The 14,647-nt window shown below is 46.9% G+C and overlaps 1 protein-coding gene across 8 annotated transcripts in view; it reads right to left on the bottom strand.

Moving 5' to 3' along the window:
- Positions 1-4,425: 4,425 nt before the first annotated feature.
- FRMD4B (FERM domain containing 4B) overlaps positions 4,426-14,647 on the bottom strand; it is a 113,800-nt gene continuing 103,578 nt past the window's right edge. For 4 of the 8 annotated variants that reach the window (XM_067003399.1, XM_048073057.2, XM_048073033.2 and 1 more), the window contains exons 18-24: positions 12,075-12,131; positions 10,605-10,752; positions 9,784-9,909; positions 8,138-8,943; positions 7,476-7,608; positions 6,672-6,947; positions 4,426-6,011 (exon numbers count right to left, since the gene is read on the bottom strand). In XM_067003399.1, coding sequence (XP_066859500.1) covers position 6,011; positions 6,672-6,947; positions 7,476-7,608; positions 8,138-8,943; positions 9,784-9,909; positions 10,605-10,752; positions 12,075-12,131 — 1,547 coding nt within the window. In that variant the 3' untranslated portion in view covers positions 4,426-6,010. Of the gene's footprint in view, positions 6,012-6,670; positions 6,948-7,475; positions 7,609-8,137; positions 8,944-9,783; positions 9,910-10,604; positions 10,753-12,074; positions 12,132-14,647 lie in introns of those variants that run through there. The other 4 variants (XM_067003402.1, XM_013180321.3, XM_067003400.1 and 1 more) reach the window with 3 other exon arrangements.

Here is a 14,647-nt window from a genome sequence, read left to right as displayed (position 1 = left end):
TGTGCCTGTGTAACATAACCGTGCACCACTTGTAAGAACCTTGTAGGCTCGATGGGACAGGCTAAAATTGACCAAGAGAGGCATACACCAAGTATGCCCAGCAATCCTCTGTAACGCAATATGGGATTATAACGGGTCAGATGATGGGGATCGTAACAATAACAACCACCGAGTAACGAGTACAATCGCAGGGAGACACCCTGTGGGAAAACCAGCAGGGAACATCTTGGGAGGGGAAAAACACCCACCACACCTCCAAGCTGTTAGAGAGATATATATCAGAAGAAGTTTGCTGCTTACATGGAATGAGAACGTCTGACTTTCAAGGTATTTGCCCAAGCTGCTTGAGAGGGAGCTGCAAAGTGGAGCCCTGGGGCGAAGCGGGGGCTGAGGGGGAGCAGCAGGGACAGGGACCGATTCAAAGACTTTGCATGGCAGAGCCTCAAGAGTGACAAAAGCCCCACGCTAAAGCCAGTAGCTAGAATTACATTTTTTAATGTCCTCTCCCTTTTTTAGCCAAATTTGTGATTTTCCTCTAACCGGTGCACGCCAGTGCTACCCAATCAGAACTGTAATAACAGGACTCCAAGGATGCTCGGAGGAGTGACTATCATCATCACAACCTTTCCAATGAGCCATCTCCACGAGTAAATCAAATTCTGTTCAACACAAACCAGACAACGAAAAAATCACTGAGCCAGCAGATCAGGTATCGAAAATTTGAGTCATTCTAGGTAGCAATGTCGCCCTTCAAACACTGGGGTGTATCTTTATTTTACAGCGTACGCCTTGTGCCCTGTATCATCCTGCCATCAAAACGTGCCCACCGGCAACGCTGCCGGCACGGCTACGTGATGATTTCAGCATGTACGTACGGGGCTCGTCCTGCCCTAACCTCCGACCAGGAACAGGTGGGAGGCTTCTTCTCGAGTTACTCCAGCTGAGCCCCTGCTGGCTGCAAACCTTTCTCCGCCTGCGGCTCTTCGATGACACCCTAATGATTAAATATAAATGGAGACTCATGCCTGCTGCGCCCGAGCCGGGCAGGAGATGCCCTGGGAGAGGGAGCACATCCCTCCACCGTCAAGAACTTGCTGAAGGATTTACGGCGACAAGGATAACCAAGTTGGATGGAGGACAAGGAGCTTCTCCTTGGCTAAAGGTTTCATCACTCTCTCTCAAAGGCCCTGCTATCTCTGTCTCCTCTCGTGCTGCCAGCACCAATTGCTCGCCATCCCTCCTTCCAAGCAGGAAATGTCACATCAGGTTTACTTGCAGCTGGGGCTCTGGGTAGCAGTCTTCGATGACAAATCCTGCCCTGGGAGATGACCCTTGTGGTCCCGAATCCACATCCAGCAGCTGAGAAGGGAAAGTCTTGCTAGAGAGGGCAGGAGGCAGCACATCAGGATGTCACCATCCCTACCCGGTGGTGGGGCCCTGCATCACAGCAGTGTCTGGTGACAGGGAATGGTTTTGGGAAGCTCAGCCCCACTTGGGTCTGAAAACCCAGACGCAAGATGGGCGCAGACAAGAGAGAGACAAGACACGGTGGCCAGTGGAGCACGATGAGAACAAGCACATAGAACTGTGTGTGTCTTCACACATTTGCAAAATAAAACAAGACTACTTTTTTTGTCCCCACCGTGCTTATCTCAAACAGCTGCAAGAAGCATCCAAAATAATCTGAAAGCCACTCCACGAGTTTTCTGTTACCAGTGAGATAAGAACATTCCTTTCTTGGAAGTTTTGTGGAATTTTCCCCCTAGCGCAGGATCCCAGAGAAATAAAAATATGGAAAGCAGATGATTATACTTAAATTAATAACCATTAAATAAAATGACACAAGTAAGACTGCTCCTATTTGCTTTAACTTGACAGATTTCAACACTTGTGCGAGGCCCTCTTAGCTTTCTGCCCTAGAAACGTATTAAACATAATAGGAAAGAATAAAGTAGATTGAAGAACGGTGGAGGAAGCAGAAACCTTTCTCAGAGAGGTGGTAACTTACCCAGAAGCCGCCTGCTCAAGCAGCTCTCTTGCATTATTCCCAAAGCCCAGGAGATGGAGCAAACCTTCAGCCTTCACAGGGCTCTCTACCAACACTGGCACTCTCTGGGCCACGCCGGAGGTTTCTGATCTGCCCAGGAGCTGCACAGCTTTGCTGCAGTGTCTCCTTTTTAAGCTGAACAAGTCCAAGATCGATCATAAACCAGCTCTCAGCAGAAACCTGCATGTCACATCCTGCACAAAGTCACGTTGGGCAGCAAACTTCACATCAACACACTTGGGTGCACATTAAAGATTTGCTGTGGTAAAGCAAATTTTGCCTGTGCTGGGCAAGGGGGCTCCTAACCAGAGCCCTGTCCTGCTGTGCCAGGGGGGTTACAGAGCCCAGCCTGCCCCAGGACCCATGGTAACGCCACATCCCAGTATTGCCATTGAAAACAGCATAGAAAAAGCTGGCAGCAATTAAAAGCATCAGACCTTGCTTATTTTAGTCCTATTGCCTTTTTGAGGATTCTTGGCAAGGACCCGTTTTTCTTCTTCACCCATTATCACCTAAAAAGCACTCAGAAGTGCCCCACCGTGCGTGGTGGTGTGCGGTTGCTGTTTCCCCTCCTTGCTCTCATCTCAACAGTGGCATCTTCCACCTGTTTTAGAGGAGAGGCCTTTGTGCCGCTGTAAAATTGAACCCCGGGGTCTGTGCTTTTTTTTTTTTACCTTGGTGTTTCACGTTGTTTGTGTCTTGGCTTTGTTCTGGATCATGGCAAATACAAATTCCTAGGTATTTCTTCGAAGTGGAAGAGGCAGAGAGGGTTTCAGGTGAGTCTGAGGCCGGAGGGCTCCTCTCTTCAGTGATGCCGGTTGGTCACTAGATGGCCTCCCTGATCCTGGTGAAAGCCTGCGGAAAAGTTTGAACAGCTGTGAACAGTGCTGAGGTAGCAAGTCAAACAAGCACAGGTAATTTGTATTTGAGTTTTGAACAAATACGATAACAATCGCAACCATGTCTTTATTACCTCTTCAGCTGCACTATACAGACCTGGTCTCCATGAACTGTCACGCAGGAGCACCAAAGCATCGCTCCAGAAACGCAGCTCGCCGCCACAAGAAGCTGCAGGGTGACAGGAGGCAGAGCCCAGCAGCAGGCCAGGAGCTGTGCTTAATAAAAAAGGACCTGGGCAGCAACTGGAGCCATCAGGAGCTGCCCAAGCAGTGCCTCGGCCATGGAGCAGCCCCAGCTCCCTGGTGGGCGATGGGCAGGGGGGTCCCATGGGACCCACACCCTCCTGCTCATCCCCCTCCAAGACAGGCAGTGTCTGAAATCCAGCCCTGGAGGTTTCATGCCCCAAATTCCCCAGGAGAGCAAACTGGGCTCCACTTGAAGCCACCCAAAGTTCCCACGTTCTCAACACGCCCATCCAAAATCATCCTAAATCATCCCGGTCCTGTCGGAACAGCCCCAAGGCCGGGTGCCAGCGTTGTGCCGACACGGATGCGTCAGGCTGAGCTCAGGCCTGAGCGGGGAGGGAAGAGCCAGCGCACAACGCAATGGCCACAGCACCGAAATACGGGGACATAAACAATGCCTTAAACGGGGCACGGGTCTTGTCACACACCTCGTTTCCCTTTTTAAATGAAAACCTTTGAGAGTGATGATAAATAATTGCCAAGGGGCAGTGATAGCACTGGCTCTGCGTGGGGCACTGGACTTCGAACCACGCAGCTGCCTGTCACGAACACCGATGTTTTGCAACAGCGGTGTGAGCAAGCACGCGGTCAATGAACAGAGAACGTGCCAACAGACAAGCCTCCAAAACTACTTGGAGAAGTGGTAAAATACAACGAAGTGTGAATATTTTTAGTGGTCACCTATACAAATCCTTCTTAATAAATGTTTCCACCAGCAACCTTGAAATAAAGACGAAATTCAGAGCTGGTTAAGCTTATGGACAACACAAAACCCAGGAACTAACAAATTACTCTTTGCATTTTCTGTAAACGCGCCTCCTCCCGTTGCACCGCCAGAAATTCAGACTTACAGACACGTTCTCCAAGTGTCTGATCTGTCTGGGGCAAGCGTTCCCCAGCAATAGGGCAGCCTCTGCCAGCTCCCCTGCCCCAAATGGGCTGATCTGCAAGGGGACCACGGCCACTGACCCTCAGTGACAACCCTGATCCTGCGCAGTCCAAAAGAAATCAGACCGTGGTGATTCACCCTATCTTAGTTTCAAGCCTTGAAATAACACGCTGCACTTTTCCAAGCACTCAAGTAGAAATAGGAGGAATGCTGAAGTGGTTTTGGTAGCACACTTTTCAGTTTATTGACCTATACAAAATAATAGGTCTAGAAAATCATGAGTAGTAAAAGAATAAGCAAAAAAGAGCTTTCGCATTTCTAGAAGGCTATACAAATATGCAAAACCAAGGAAATAAGTTATTTATTTTGTTTTTGTTCGTTTAATTCCAAATTGCGACTCTAATAATACAAACGACTAAGTACCAGCTTAACAAGTGTGTCCTTCTGTATATATTACATGCTCTGGAATATTGGTAAAAAACGTCCAAAAAAGTTTATCAGAAACTTTTCTATTCACAATATGAACAAGGGGTTACTAATCTTTTGTATAAAAGAAAAAAGAGCACCATTTTATGGGATCCTGAAGCACAGTACAGCTGAGACACGAGAGAGATTTTACAGTATGCAAATGAGTCGTCATAAATCACGCAAGAGAACCCATGCTAATTTGTTCCTACAGATGGATGACATGAGGTAGGTTTATCCCTCTTAGATCAAGACTGCAGTCGCACTTTTTTTCTGAATAAATGGTTTTGCAAAGATGCTGTTCTAGTCACTCAGTGACTTTGCAACGCACCTGGCAGTTCAGATGACTCGTGGTACAATTCTAATGCCCCTCATTTTAAGGCACCCACTTGGCTGTTTATGTTTGCATCCACCTTAAAATACTGGCCATTACAATCGAGTTGTTCATCCTGTGGTAACCGCAACTCTCCATTGCCGATCCTCAGTTCGCTACGGCAGAGCAAAACGTAACTGTCACCCAACGAACACTACGCAGCCACTGTGAAAATTTGCCTGCTCCTCTGCACAGTGAAGTTGTACCATGGAAAGGTCGATAAGTGTGAGGTTATTAATTACACTTTATCATGGAAAGGAGTTCAAAGTTTACTCCTGTTTCCAAAATCCACAACCACCTAGAGTTTTACATGACATATTGTGACAGCAAATTCTTTTCTTTCCAGAACTCGTTTGTGGTGCTAACAAACACTCTTAACAACACCCCAAAAATGGATATACTCATTCAAACCTCCATAAGAATAATAAAAAAAATCCAGCCTTCCTTCAAGTAATGTTCCAATACTGATTAAATCACCCTTTGCCTCATTCACACACACAGTATCTATCCTTCACAAGCTTATGAAAGTCCTTCCAGGTCATCATAAGCCATGGCAGAAGAAATTTCCATTTGTTCTTCTTTCAGACATCATAATTGTGCTCCTAGAATTCCTGTTTTTTCCGTAACAGTTCCCTTTTCACATTTTTTTTCTGAGGTTTGCCTTCAACACCTTCCAATCTTCAAAAAAAGTGCTTGCTGAATATAAATACTTCAACCAAGTGCTGCATCTTGTCATAGATTACATCGTGGCTTGCCCTTGCTCGTTCAGGCTATCCGGATTCAGAAAGAAGCGCCATTCTTGGTAAGACTTTGTCATTTTGCTATAGTCCCTCGTAATGCTGAACTTCATCTTTCCCAGCAACAGAACACCTCCTTTTTGTTCGGTCACAAAGGTGCCCCCGAGGTCTCCTTCGGAGTAACAGCGTTTTGTGCAAGGCACACAAGGGTACGAATGCAGGGCTGCAGGCGGTCTACACGAGCGTCCCAGGCTTTGAATCCTCGTGCCAGAATAACCTTTGCTCGTTGCTGTGCAAGTCTTCCTCCAACTGGTTCTCTTCATCACCACCCAGCTGGCTCGTCTCTGCATAAGCTCTGCAAGAGATGGCATCAGGGATAAGCAGGAGCTGAGATCTCCCCCAAACGCCCAAGTTCTGCTTTGGGGATGTACAAACAGGAGGAACCCCCTCCCACCTCAGCGTGGCGAGCATGAACTCACGCGGCCCCCTTGGGCTAGAAGGAATGCTGGCTGCTGTGATTTTACACCCCCAGCAAAATTTGGATCCAAACACAAACCCAGGTGTTGTGCTGTAATTAGGCTATTCGTGCAACGGGATCTCAGCTACTCAAAATTGTCAAGACTCTGGAACATACTGATTGCTCATTTGCCATAATCATGTTAAAATAGAAAATAGAACAGATGAATGATTGGCCTACTGATTCAGAACATGGGAAATTAATAGTAAAAAAGCACTCATACAGAAAAGTCTGCCAAAATAAGCAATTTTCAAAGCCCGGTTATAGGAAGTTAAGAAATTAGTAGAAACCGTAGTCTTAAACACTGTTATTGTAGAACTTTTAGATCACTCCAACAAAAAGCCCAAGGCATTTAGCTTAGAAACGATACAAAAGCTTCTGCTAGATCCTCATTTTAAAACAAACAAATGAAAAACTCGGTCATTGCCCACAGGTCAGCCTGGCAGCAAGCGCAAGCAGCCACACATGAAGCTGGGCACACGCATGCGGAGTACTTACTACAGCTGGCTAGGCTTAGCATAAGAGCACTTAGACAGGATGGCATTTGTGCGGGCAGAGCCGTTCCCGGGACAGGCGGCCTCTGATCTTGCTGGTGACAGCCGGTGTGCGAGAGCCAGGGGAGACCGAAAACACGAAGCAGGAGCAGCAAGAGTCTCGCATGCACTTCTGCAACGCCCAAGCGAGATCCTGGGCTCCTTGCAGTCCTCAGGGAAGCCCCCACACCCAGCGCAGCTGCAAGGAGCAGCAAGTCTCACCGGGGTCACTGGCTGAGCTCTGCCAAGCAAGATGCGCTTGGTTTATTAACGGGATGACCCATGTCGGTATTGCCTTTGAGCAGCAGCAGGGTGATGTGTGATTAAAGAGAGGTGCTGCCTTTACTTGTTTGATTTTTTTTTTTTTATTGGCACAGGAGCTATAGCATCAGAAACACAACAGGTCGGTGCCCTGCCACACTGCTGGCTGGGCACAGGAGAGGCCTCCTGCCGCGGTGGGGAGAGGAAGGGGGCTCAGTGGGTGCTCTGCCCAGCATGCCGGGAGCTGCCTGTCCAGCATCAGCTGGAGGAAAAGCCTGTGCCACAGGTGAGTTCATCCTTTAGCATGCCTCCTTCCCCCTTCTTTGAATATTGCTGGTACAGTTATAGGCTGATCTACACCACCTGGAGAAGATACCCTCACTAAGTCAATTTTATCAGTACTCTTCATCCTGGCCCCCTGAAATCAAGCTGCTTTCTTCAGATGTTTTAGAAGCCTATAAAATGCAGGAGGGAGAAAGGACAGAAAATCTGGACACACTTTACTCACCTGCTTTGCAGAGGAAGGTTGCCATAAGTGTTTCCATAACAGCTGGCAAAAGAGGAATGAGATAACGTATCATAATCTGAAAGTCCCATTGCAAGTGGGTTCCGCCAGTTCCCAGCAGTATTTGCAGAAGATGCTGGAATTCAAAAAAAAGTTACAGCTAATTAGATCTTTCTGCAGCTAATCAGATGAGACAAATGAGACAGTTCTCATTAGCAATCCCTACGCGTTTCTGCAGGACACACACGCAGAGAATGCAAACTCAAAATGCTATTTAAAAGCACTGTGAGGAGGAAAGCTGTTGCAGGGATATTTCAGAGTGAGGGAATCTCTTTATAAAAGGACTGTTCAGTGATGCTGATTGTACTGTGTTTTGGACACTATCACAGCAACTGCATGTACATGGCTTCTACTTGGTAAACATGCCTGTTTGAAACGTATTGCTCTCTGTGCTTCTCTGAACTACCGCGTTTACAGAGACTAAAAGGCACTTTTACCCATAGAAGACAAGTAAGTCTCTTCCCAGTCACAGAACAAGAACAAAAACCCCCGTTCAGTTCCTTATCTACTTCTCAGCCTTGCTTATACTCTGCTGACTGAGTGGGCAGAATTGATACACAGAAGGGATGTACAAAACACTTAGCATAGAACAAATTGGACATTACCCGAAGAGAAAGATGACACACGACTGCTAGGAGAGCATGGCACCTGCACACCTGCAAGGCCCAAACTCCTTTGAGATCCTCTGTCAGACTCAAAGCCTGCCTGCAGGCAATGACCCTGTTCCTTTTGACTGGAGGCACGTTGGTACCAACCACGGAGATGCTCTGCTACTAAGGCCTTGTGAATGTTTTTGGTTATATGCTCCGTTTTGGCAACCTGCTTCCGTGGAAGCCTTAGGGTTGCATATGGGTTGTGCGGTACTCTGTCCACTTCGTCCTCATGGTAAGACCTGAATTCCCTGTAACGGTCATATCCGTAATGTGCCGATGAGCGACATGAAGGATTGACACTATACTGTCCCTCTGTGTCACTCTCATAAACATATCCTCCGTTGTAATAAACGTCAGATTCGGTGTAAGGGGAATATCCAGAAATATAGTAACTGGAGGAAGGCTGCTCCTGATTTTTGTGGTAGACACCATTCCGGACATCCTTCTGGGCAAGATTTGGCATGCTTCCTGAACTTGCAGCAGAAATATTTTGTTTCTTTGACCGTCTTCGACCCCTGGTCCTGTTGTCAAGCGTCTGAGTAGTATAATATGGATTGGGTGTATGCGTCACGCAGTAATATTCAGCACTGGACTGGCTAGTGTAGGATGATCCATCATCTAGGATCTCTGTGCTGCTGCTTCGCTGGGACTTTGAAAGGGAGAAGGCTGTCTTTTCAGCGGGGGCCTCGGACAGCAGGTGAGTTTGGGACTCCAGACTGCCACTGCGCTGCCTGCAATGGTGTGGGGAAACATCTGGCCTGAAACAATACAGACATAGGTTGGTTAAAAGCAGTCACATGCAGACATACAGAGAGCTGGACAGAGCACGTGTGGGCAAATCAGGCTTGCTTCCTCCCCAGCCAATTACAATACAAACCCAGCACTTCCTTCTCACATAGAGTACCTGCATTGCAAGAAATTCAGCTTGGCTAAATTTTACATTTGCTGCAACAGCAGGAGATTTTTCAGATTTTCACTGTGAGCAAGGCAACCTGTGACAGTGATATATGCAACAATGCTGACAAACTCGCATTTTGCAATGACTTACAGGAGGGATCTCACAGTCTAAGTATGCAATGTCTAGACAAGTAGCTGAGCAAGAATCAGAGCATAGGAAGCTGGGTTTCCCGTGGCTCTGTGTCCCACAGTTGTGTTACCAGAGCTGAATACACCATAAGCTCTTCATAACATTTTAACATTTATAGCACCTCTCCTTCCCACAGTAAGGGCACCAATTTGGACCTTTCTCCTCTACTTGGCCACTTACTTTCCAGGAGGCTTGGAGGACCTTAACCCACAGAAGATATCTGTAAGCTTGCACGCCACCTTCCATCTCACTCCTAACTTTGCAGACACCCAGTAGTGCAGCAGCGCGTGCTACTATTTCTGCTACTGCCCAGCATTTACATTCCTGCAAATGCTCTCAGTTGCATGTTAGAAAGCTGGTGCAAAACTGTACCAGAAGATGGTGGCTGGTAGCAACCTTGTGCCTCAAATATCCAGAAAAGGCATTTTGAGAGCCTGACCCCTGAGAGCTGCACTGCAAATGACCTTTTATCCCCTTAACACCATTCAAACTCAAAATAAAACCCCCTTACTGTAAGTGGCTGCTACTGTAGGCGTTGCGTGTGAGCACGGGTGTTGTAGGCATGCTTCTCCCCCCGTGGGACGGGGGCAGTCGGTCCAGGGTGCGATAAGGACTGCTGTGAGTTGAAAGCGGGTCCCTGTAATGAAGACGACAGAACCCCAGTTAGGTTAACCACAATGCAAGTCGCACGTACTGAGACTCCGTGCACCCTCAGTCTTAAAAGAAATAAAAAAAAAAATCCTAAGGGCTAAAAAAGCAGGTAAGAGTAACTGGATATGATTCCACATACAGAACAGAACTTTCTAAAGAAGAAGACAAATTCAAGCCCTTCTTGTGGTTCAAGAGGTTACTATTCTTAGACGAAGAAATTGCTCCCCAAGTCTTAGGTGAATTGTGTATGCTTTGACAATGTACCTGCTGAAATACTGATAGGATCAGGAGGGCTGGGTATGGGCTGGTGTTATCTGAAGCAATTATGCACCGTCATCAGGAAACATACAAGCTATTTAATACTGAAAACAAACCACTTGGCCACAAAAGGGTGAAAGTACTGGTGGGCACAATCAATTCCTTAAATGCAGTCCTTGCTATTAAATTTCTCACCTGACTCACAAAGACTGCACTACCCTGCAGTTTCACAGAGACTTGATGACTACTCGTACACACTTGTATTACTAAACAGGAAATTTAGCTGTTATCACTAAACTCTTGAGCCCCAGAAGAGTGTAGAGACAGCAGCAACTCTGGAGAGCCCATAAAAAAAAAAATCTTTACATGGGCAAGACCGAGCTCGTGCCAACAACACAGAGAGCACAGTGAGATATGCCATACCTGGAGTGTCTCGTTTCCAAGAGCTGCTCGTTCATGGATGACTTTCTAAGATGGATTCTCTCCAGCCCAAGGGACTTTGGTGGAGGAAGCCTTGGAGAAAGCTGTGCAGAGCTGGTTCTTTGTGCTGGCACAGTGAGGGATTCACTGGCTGTTGGAAAGGAATACATATTTTGTTAGCAAAATCCTTGCTATTTTTGTCCTGTAAGTAAATCTGTGACCCCTGAACAGAAACTCTGCGCTGTGGAGACAAGGAGGGAAGCTGTGACTACAGGGAGCCTCTCCCACACCCGCCTGCACCAAGCTCTCCTTCACCTGGACAGGACATCGTGGAGACTCAAGCAGGTCTCTGCAGCACCTCTGACAGAGGTTTCTGCTTGGCACCGTGTTGCACCACAAAGTGGAACTTCCTTGGGAAAGTGCCTGTCTGCAGCTCTGTCCCTCCCAGAGCAGAGCTGGCACACTCAGCCTCGCCAAAGCCAATTCCTCTCCCTCACCATTCAGCACTTTACTTGGAAATGATGTGAAGGATTAGTTTAATACAACCTAAAAGGGACTGACTTCAAAAGTGACTGAGCGAGCAAAGACACTGGCAAACAAATTTGAGTGAAGGCAATTGGGAAGACTTTGGTTTGATCCTTGTTCTCACTTGCTTAAGGCACAATCCAGATGCCATTAGAGCCAAAAGGAAACTACAACTAATACACATAAACACAGGACAAGCATCATAGAGAACACATTCACAAACCAAGGCTCTGGCTCTACTTCTACTTGTGCAAGCAGGAATCAAGTGCGACTCCATTTTAAAGCGTCAGATGGGTTATACAAGTCTAAAACTGGGACAAAGCAAGATCAGAATCAGGCCTTAACTGAAAAGTGAGTAATAATTTAGATAATGTTTGTCCCCAGATGATGATTACCCAGCCAAGGGAGAGGCAAGCCAAGTCCCTTCCACCTTGTGGAACAGGGTGTGAATGTGTCGTCTGTGGGTGTGTGCCCAAAGTGAGTAAGCTGAGCAAACACCATACCCATGCAAGATGCAGCTCACTAGGTAACAAAGAAACGTAAACAGATCGTTACTATCTCTGACTATTCCACTTTTTACAAGTTTTAGTAACTGTGAGGACAGAAGGGCTGGGGAATTCCTCCCAGCTGCTTATCTGCCTCGGTCAGGTCCCAGGGATGGCGTGAGTATCTGTTGGCAGTTCAGTGCCCTGGTTCCCCAGGTTGATCACAATAAAACCATCACAATAAAACCAAGTGCCTTCTCTAAAGACAACTTAAATCAGCCCACAGAGCAGAAACTTTCAATAAACTACCCCATTATGAAAACAGACATTCCTGATTAAGCTCTTTTTAACTCTGCTGTAATTTGTCATTGAAAGACAATAAAGTAGCAGGCTAAAGGACGTTAAGTCAAAGAGTATCACTGAACAAGCATACTTCAAAGGCAGAAAAGGATAATCAACATACCATCATCATAGGTTGTTGTATCAGACAGAGAGCTGCTCTCAGATGGGATTATATCATCTGTGAATGAAAACAAGCACTTAAAGCACACTCCACATTAATTTCAAACTATCACATACAGTTTATTTTCTAAGGCTTCAGAGCCAGTCGATACTTGTAACGCTGCAATCTCCCTGCTTTAGACTTCAGCAGCCTGAAGACGGCCCTGCTTTGCCGTACTATCAGGACCTATTTGTTGCCTTTGCATTTCAGCAAGCTACCTACATAATTATCAAAGGAGATTTTTCAACTGCAGTGGGAATCAGGCCAAGATTCACAAAGGTGTTTTCCAGTCAACTTCCAAGAGATCTCACAGGGTGTTTTGGTGCTTCTATAGGAGTCAGGAGCCTACACAGACATGTAGATCTTGGCTGCCAGCATCTAATCTCCTCAGGTACACCTGAAATCCCACCAGGTAGGTACTGAACGCCTTTTGAAATTTGGAATTAAATTAACCTGTGAATGTTTCATCAGCATATGAATTCTGCTTCAATTAAATTAATATAAAGCCAGAAAAATTCCACCGATTTCAATCAAGTTACTGCAAATTCCAGCAGCACAGAGTGCACAAACTGTTGTACAGGCATTGCAATTTTTTTCCCGTGTCTTTTATGTTTTGCTATTTATTCATATCGCTTCATTGCATGTGCCTGTGCCCTCACCTTATTACCACACACCACCACTCACACTCACAAGCAGCCTGTCCTTGCCAAACAGCCCGCATGGTCCTGGAACGGAACAGCTGAGGTCCAGAAATGAGGCTGGTGATAAAAAGCAGCACCGAAGGTAATTAACCCAGAGAGACATCGAGCCTGTTGCTGGCCAGACACAAAGCCGGTGAGGTGAAAAGTCTGCGCAAGCCTCCACGAATGAGAGAAAGGAGGCTGCAGATGACGATGGTGGCAGCCACCTCACACGTGACATCTGCATCACTCACCGTGAATACACGCAATGAACGTTGTCGCTCACTTGTGCAAGGTAAGCTCTAGTTACAAGAACCAGGTGAACAGAGCTGCTGCTCTTCAAGCAGAGCAAAACATCAGGGCTGGCCCCTGCCCCGAGGGGCTTGTCAGACCACCAAGGTGGGCCGCAGCGCTACTTGCAACCTGACACGGGGAAGAAGCTTTACAGGAGTTTACTCATGTGAATTTACCAAGTTATGGTGAAATAAGGAACCAGGCCCAGTGCAAGGAGGAATAAAAAATCTTCCTAGAGACACACAAAAAGCCAGCCTAAAGCTGGCTACACAAGGGTCTGCAGTGCTGACACATGCAGGAGCTCTGGATTTAAATCCCAAATCCATGAAATTCCCTGCAAAAGGGGAAGCAGCTCTCTGGGGTACAGAGGAAGCAAAGGAAAGGAAGAGGGGAACATACTGAGGAGGAGACAGCCCAGCACATCCTTCAACAGCCACTCCTGTAGCTGGGATGTGAATACCTATGGTATAACTCAATAAATCAGTGTTACTACTTAACACGTCATTTCCAACAAGCCATTCCCAAACTTCACAGCTGCAAGTGACTTTATTACTGCTCAGCTTTCTTCAGCCCTGTACCTTGAACCCAACAGTACAGTCGGTAATGGTGAGAAGGTTACACATAAATCAGTTATCGAACTTGAAGCAGTCAAGGGCTCTGCTTCAGGTACTGTAAACACGCAGACACTGCTCCAGTCGGGAGCTGGAAGGGAACACAGCTCGCTTACTGCTGGCCAAGCATTTGCTGCCGCTACCTGCAGGAAGGCAGCCCCTCTGAGAGGGACAGCTCAGTCCCTTCTGTCTGCGTTTCCCTCCTCAGACAGCAAACAAGGATGCCATGTATCAGATGTTGCAAAATGATGGGCTAAATGGAGCTTGTATAAGGACCGAGGATTGCACATCCAGCTCCTAAGTTCCTTGTTTGCACAATGGTAGAAAAAACTCCACGCAACAAGCAGCAGCTGGGCACGGATGCTGCCCATGCTCTTGCTGGCCCTCAGCAGCTCCCCGTGCTGTTACTACACATCACATGTCACAGGTAATGCAGGGCCTCCCACAATTGGTATCCAGATCGGTGAGCAATAACTGGAAAAACAGATGTTTTCCTCATCTCTGTCAATTAGGAACTAGCTGGGCCACATTAAAACGTGATCACCAACCCTTCAGAAAAAACGCCTTGTGATGACAGACAGCCCAGTGCTGCTGGGTTTTGTGCCGGGTGCGAATCCAAATCAAGCTCTCAATAAGAGTGAGACAAAGCGAGGGCTATCGCAACAGAAACCTGGCAGTGCACAGGGGGTTCTCCTCCAGGGAAAACACAAGAGGTCTCCATCTCCAGTGTCAGTGAGAAGGTATCAGTATCAACAGCAGAAAAAAATTGCATTTTCTTTCCCACCCTGCAATTCCCAGGAAAAAAACACCAGCCTCATGTAACATTTCCGCTGGGACAGGAGGCAAAAAGAAATCTATCAAGTAATTTTCCACAGAGAGGAAAAGTAAAACATGTCCTAAAACTGTTAAATGTTATAGAAACTAGAATAGCCTGCAATACACCTACGAG

The sequence above is a fragment of the Anser cygnoides genome, chromosome 10 (assembly GCF_040182565.1).
Source record: "Anser cygnoides isolate HZ-2024a breed goose chromosome 10, Taihu_goose_T2T_genome, whole genome shotgun sequence".
Taxonomy (NCBI): Eukaryota; Metazoa; Chordata; class Aves; order Anseriformes; family Anatidae; genus Anser; species Anser cygnoides.
Note: the sequence above shows the minus strand (reverse complement) of the source record. Positions and strands in the feature narration are given on the sequence as shown.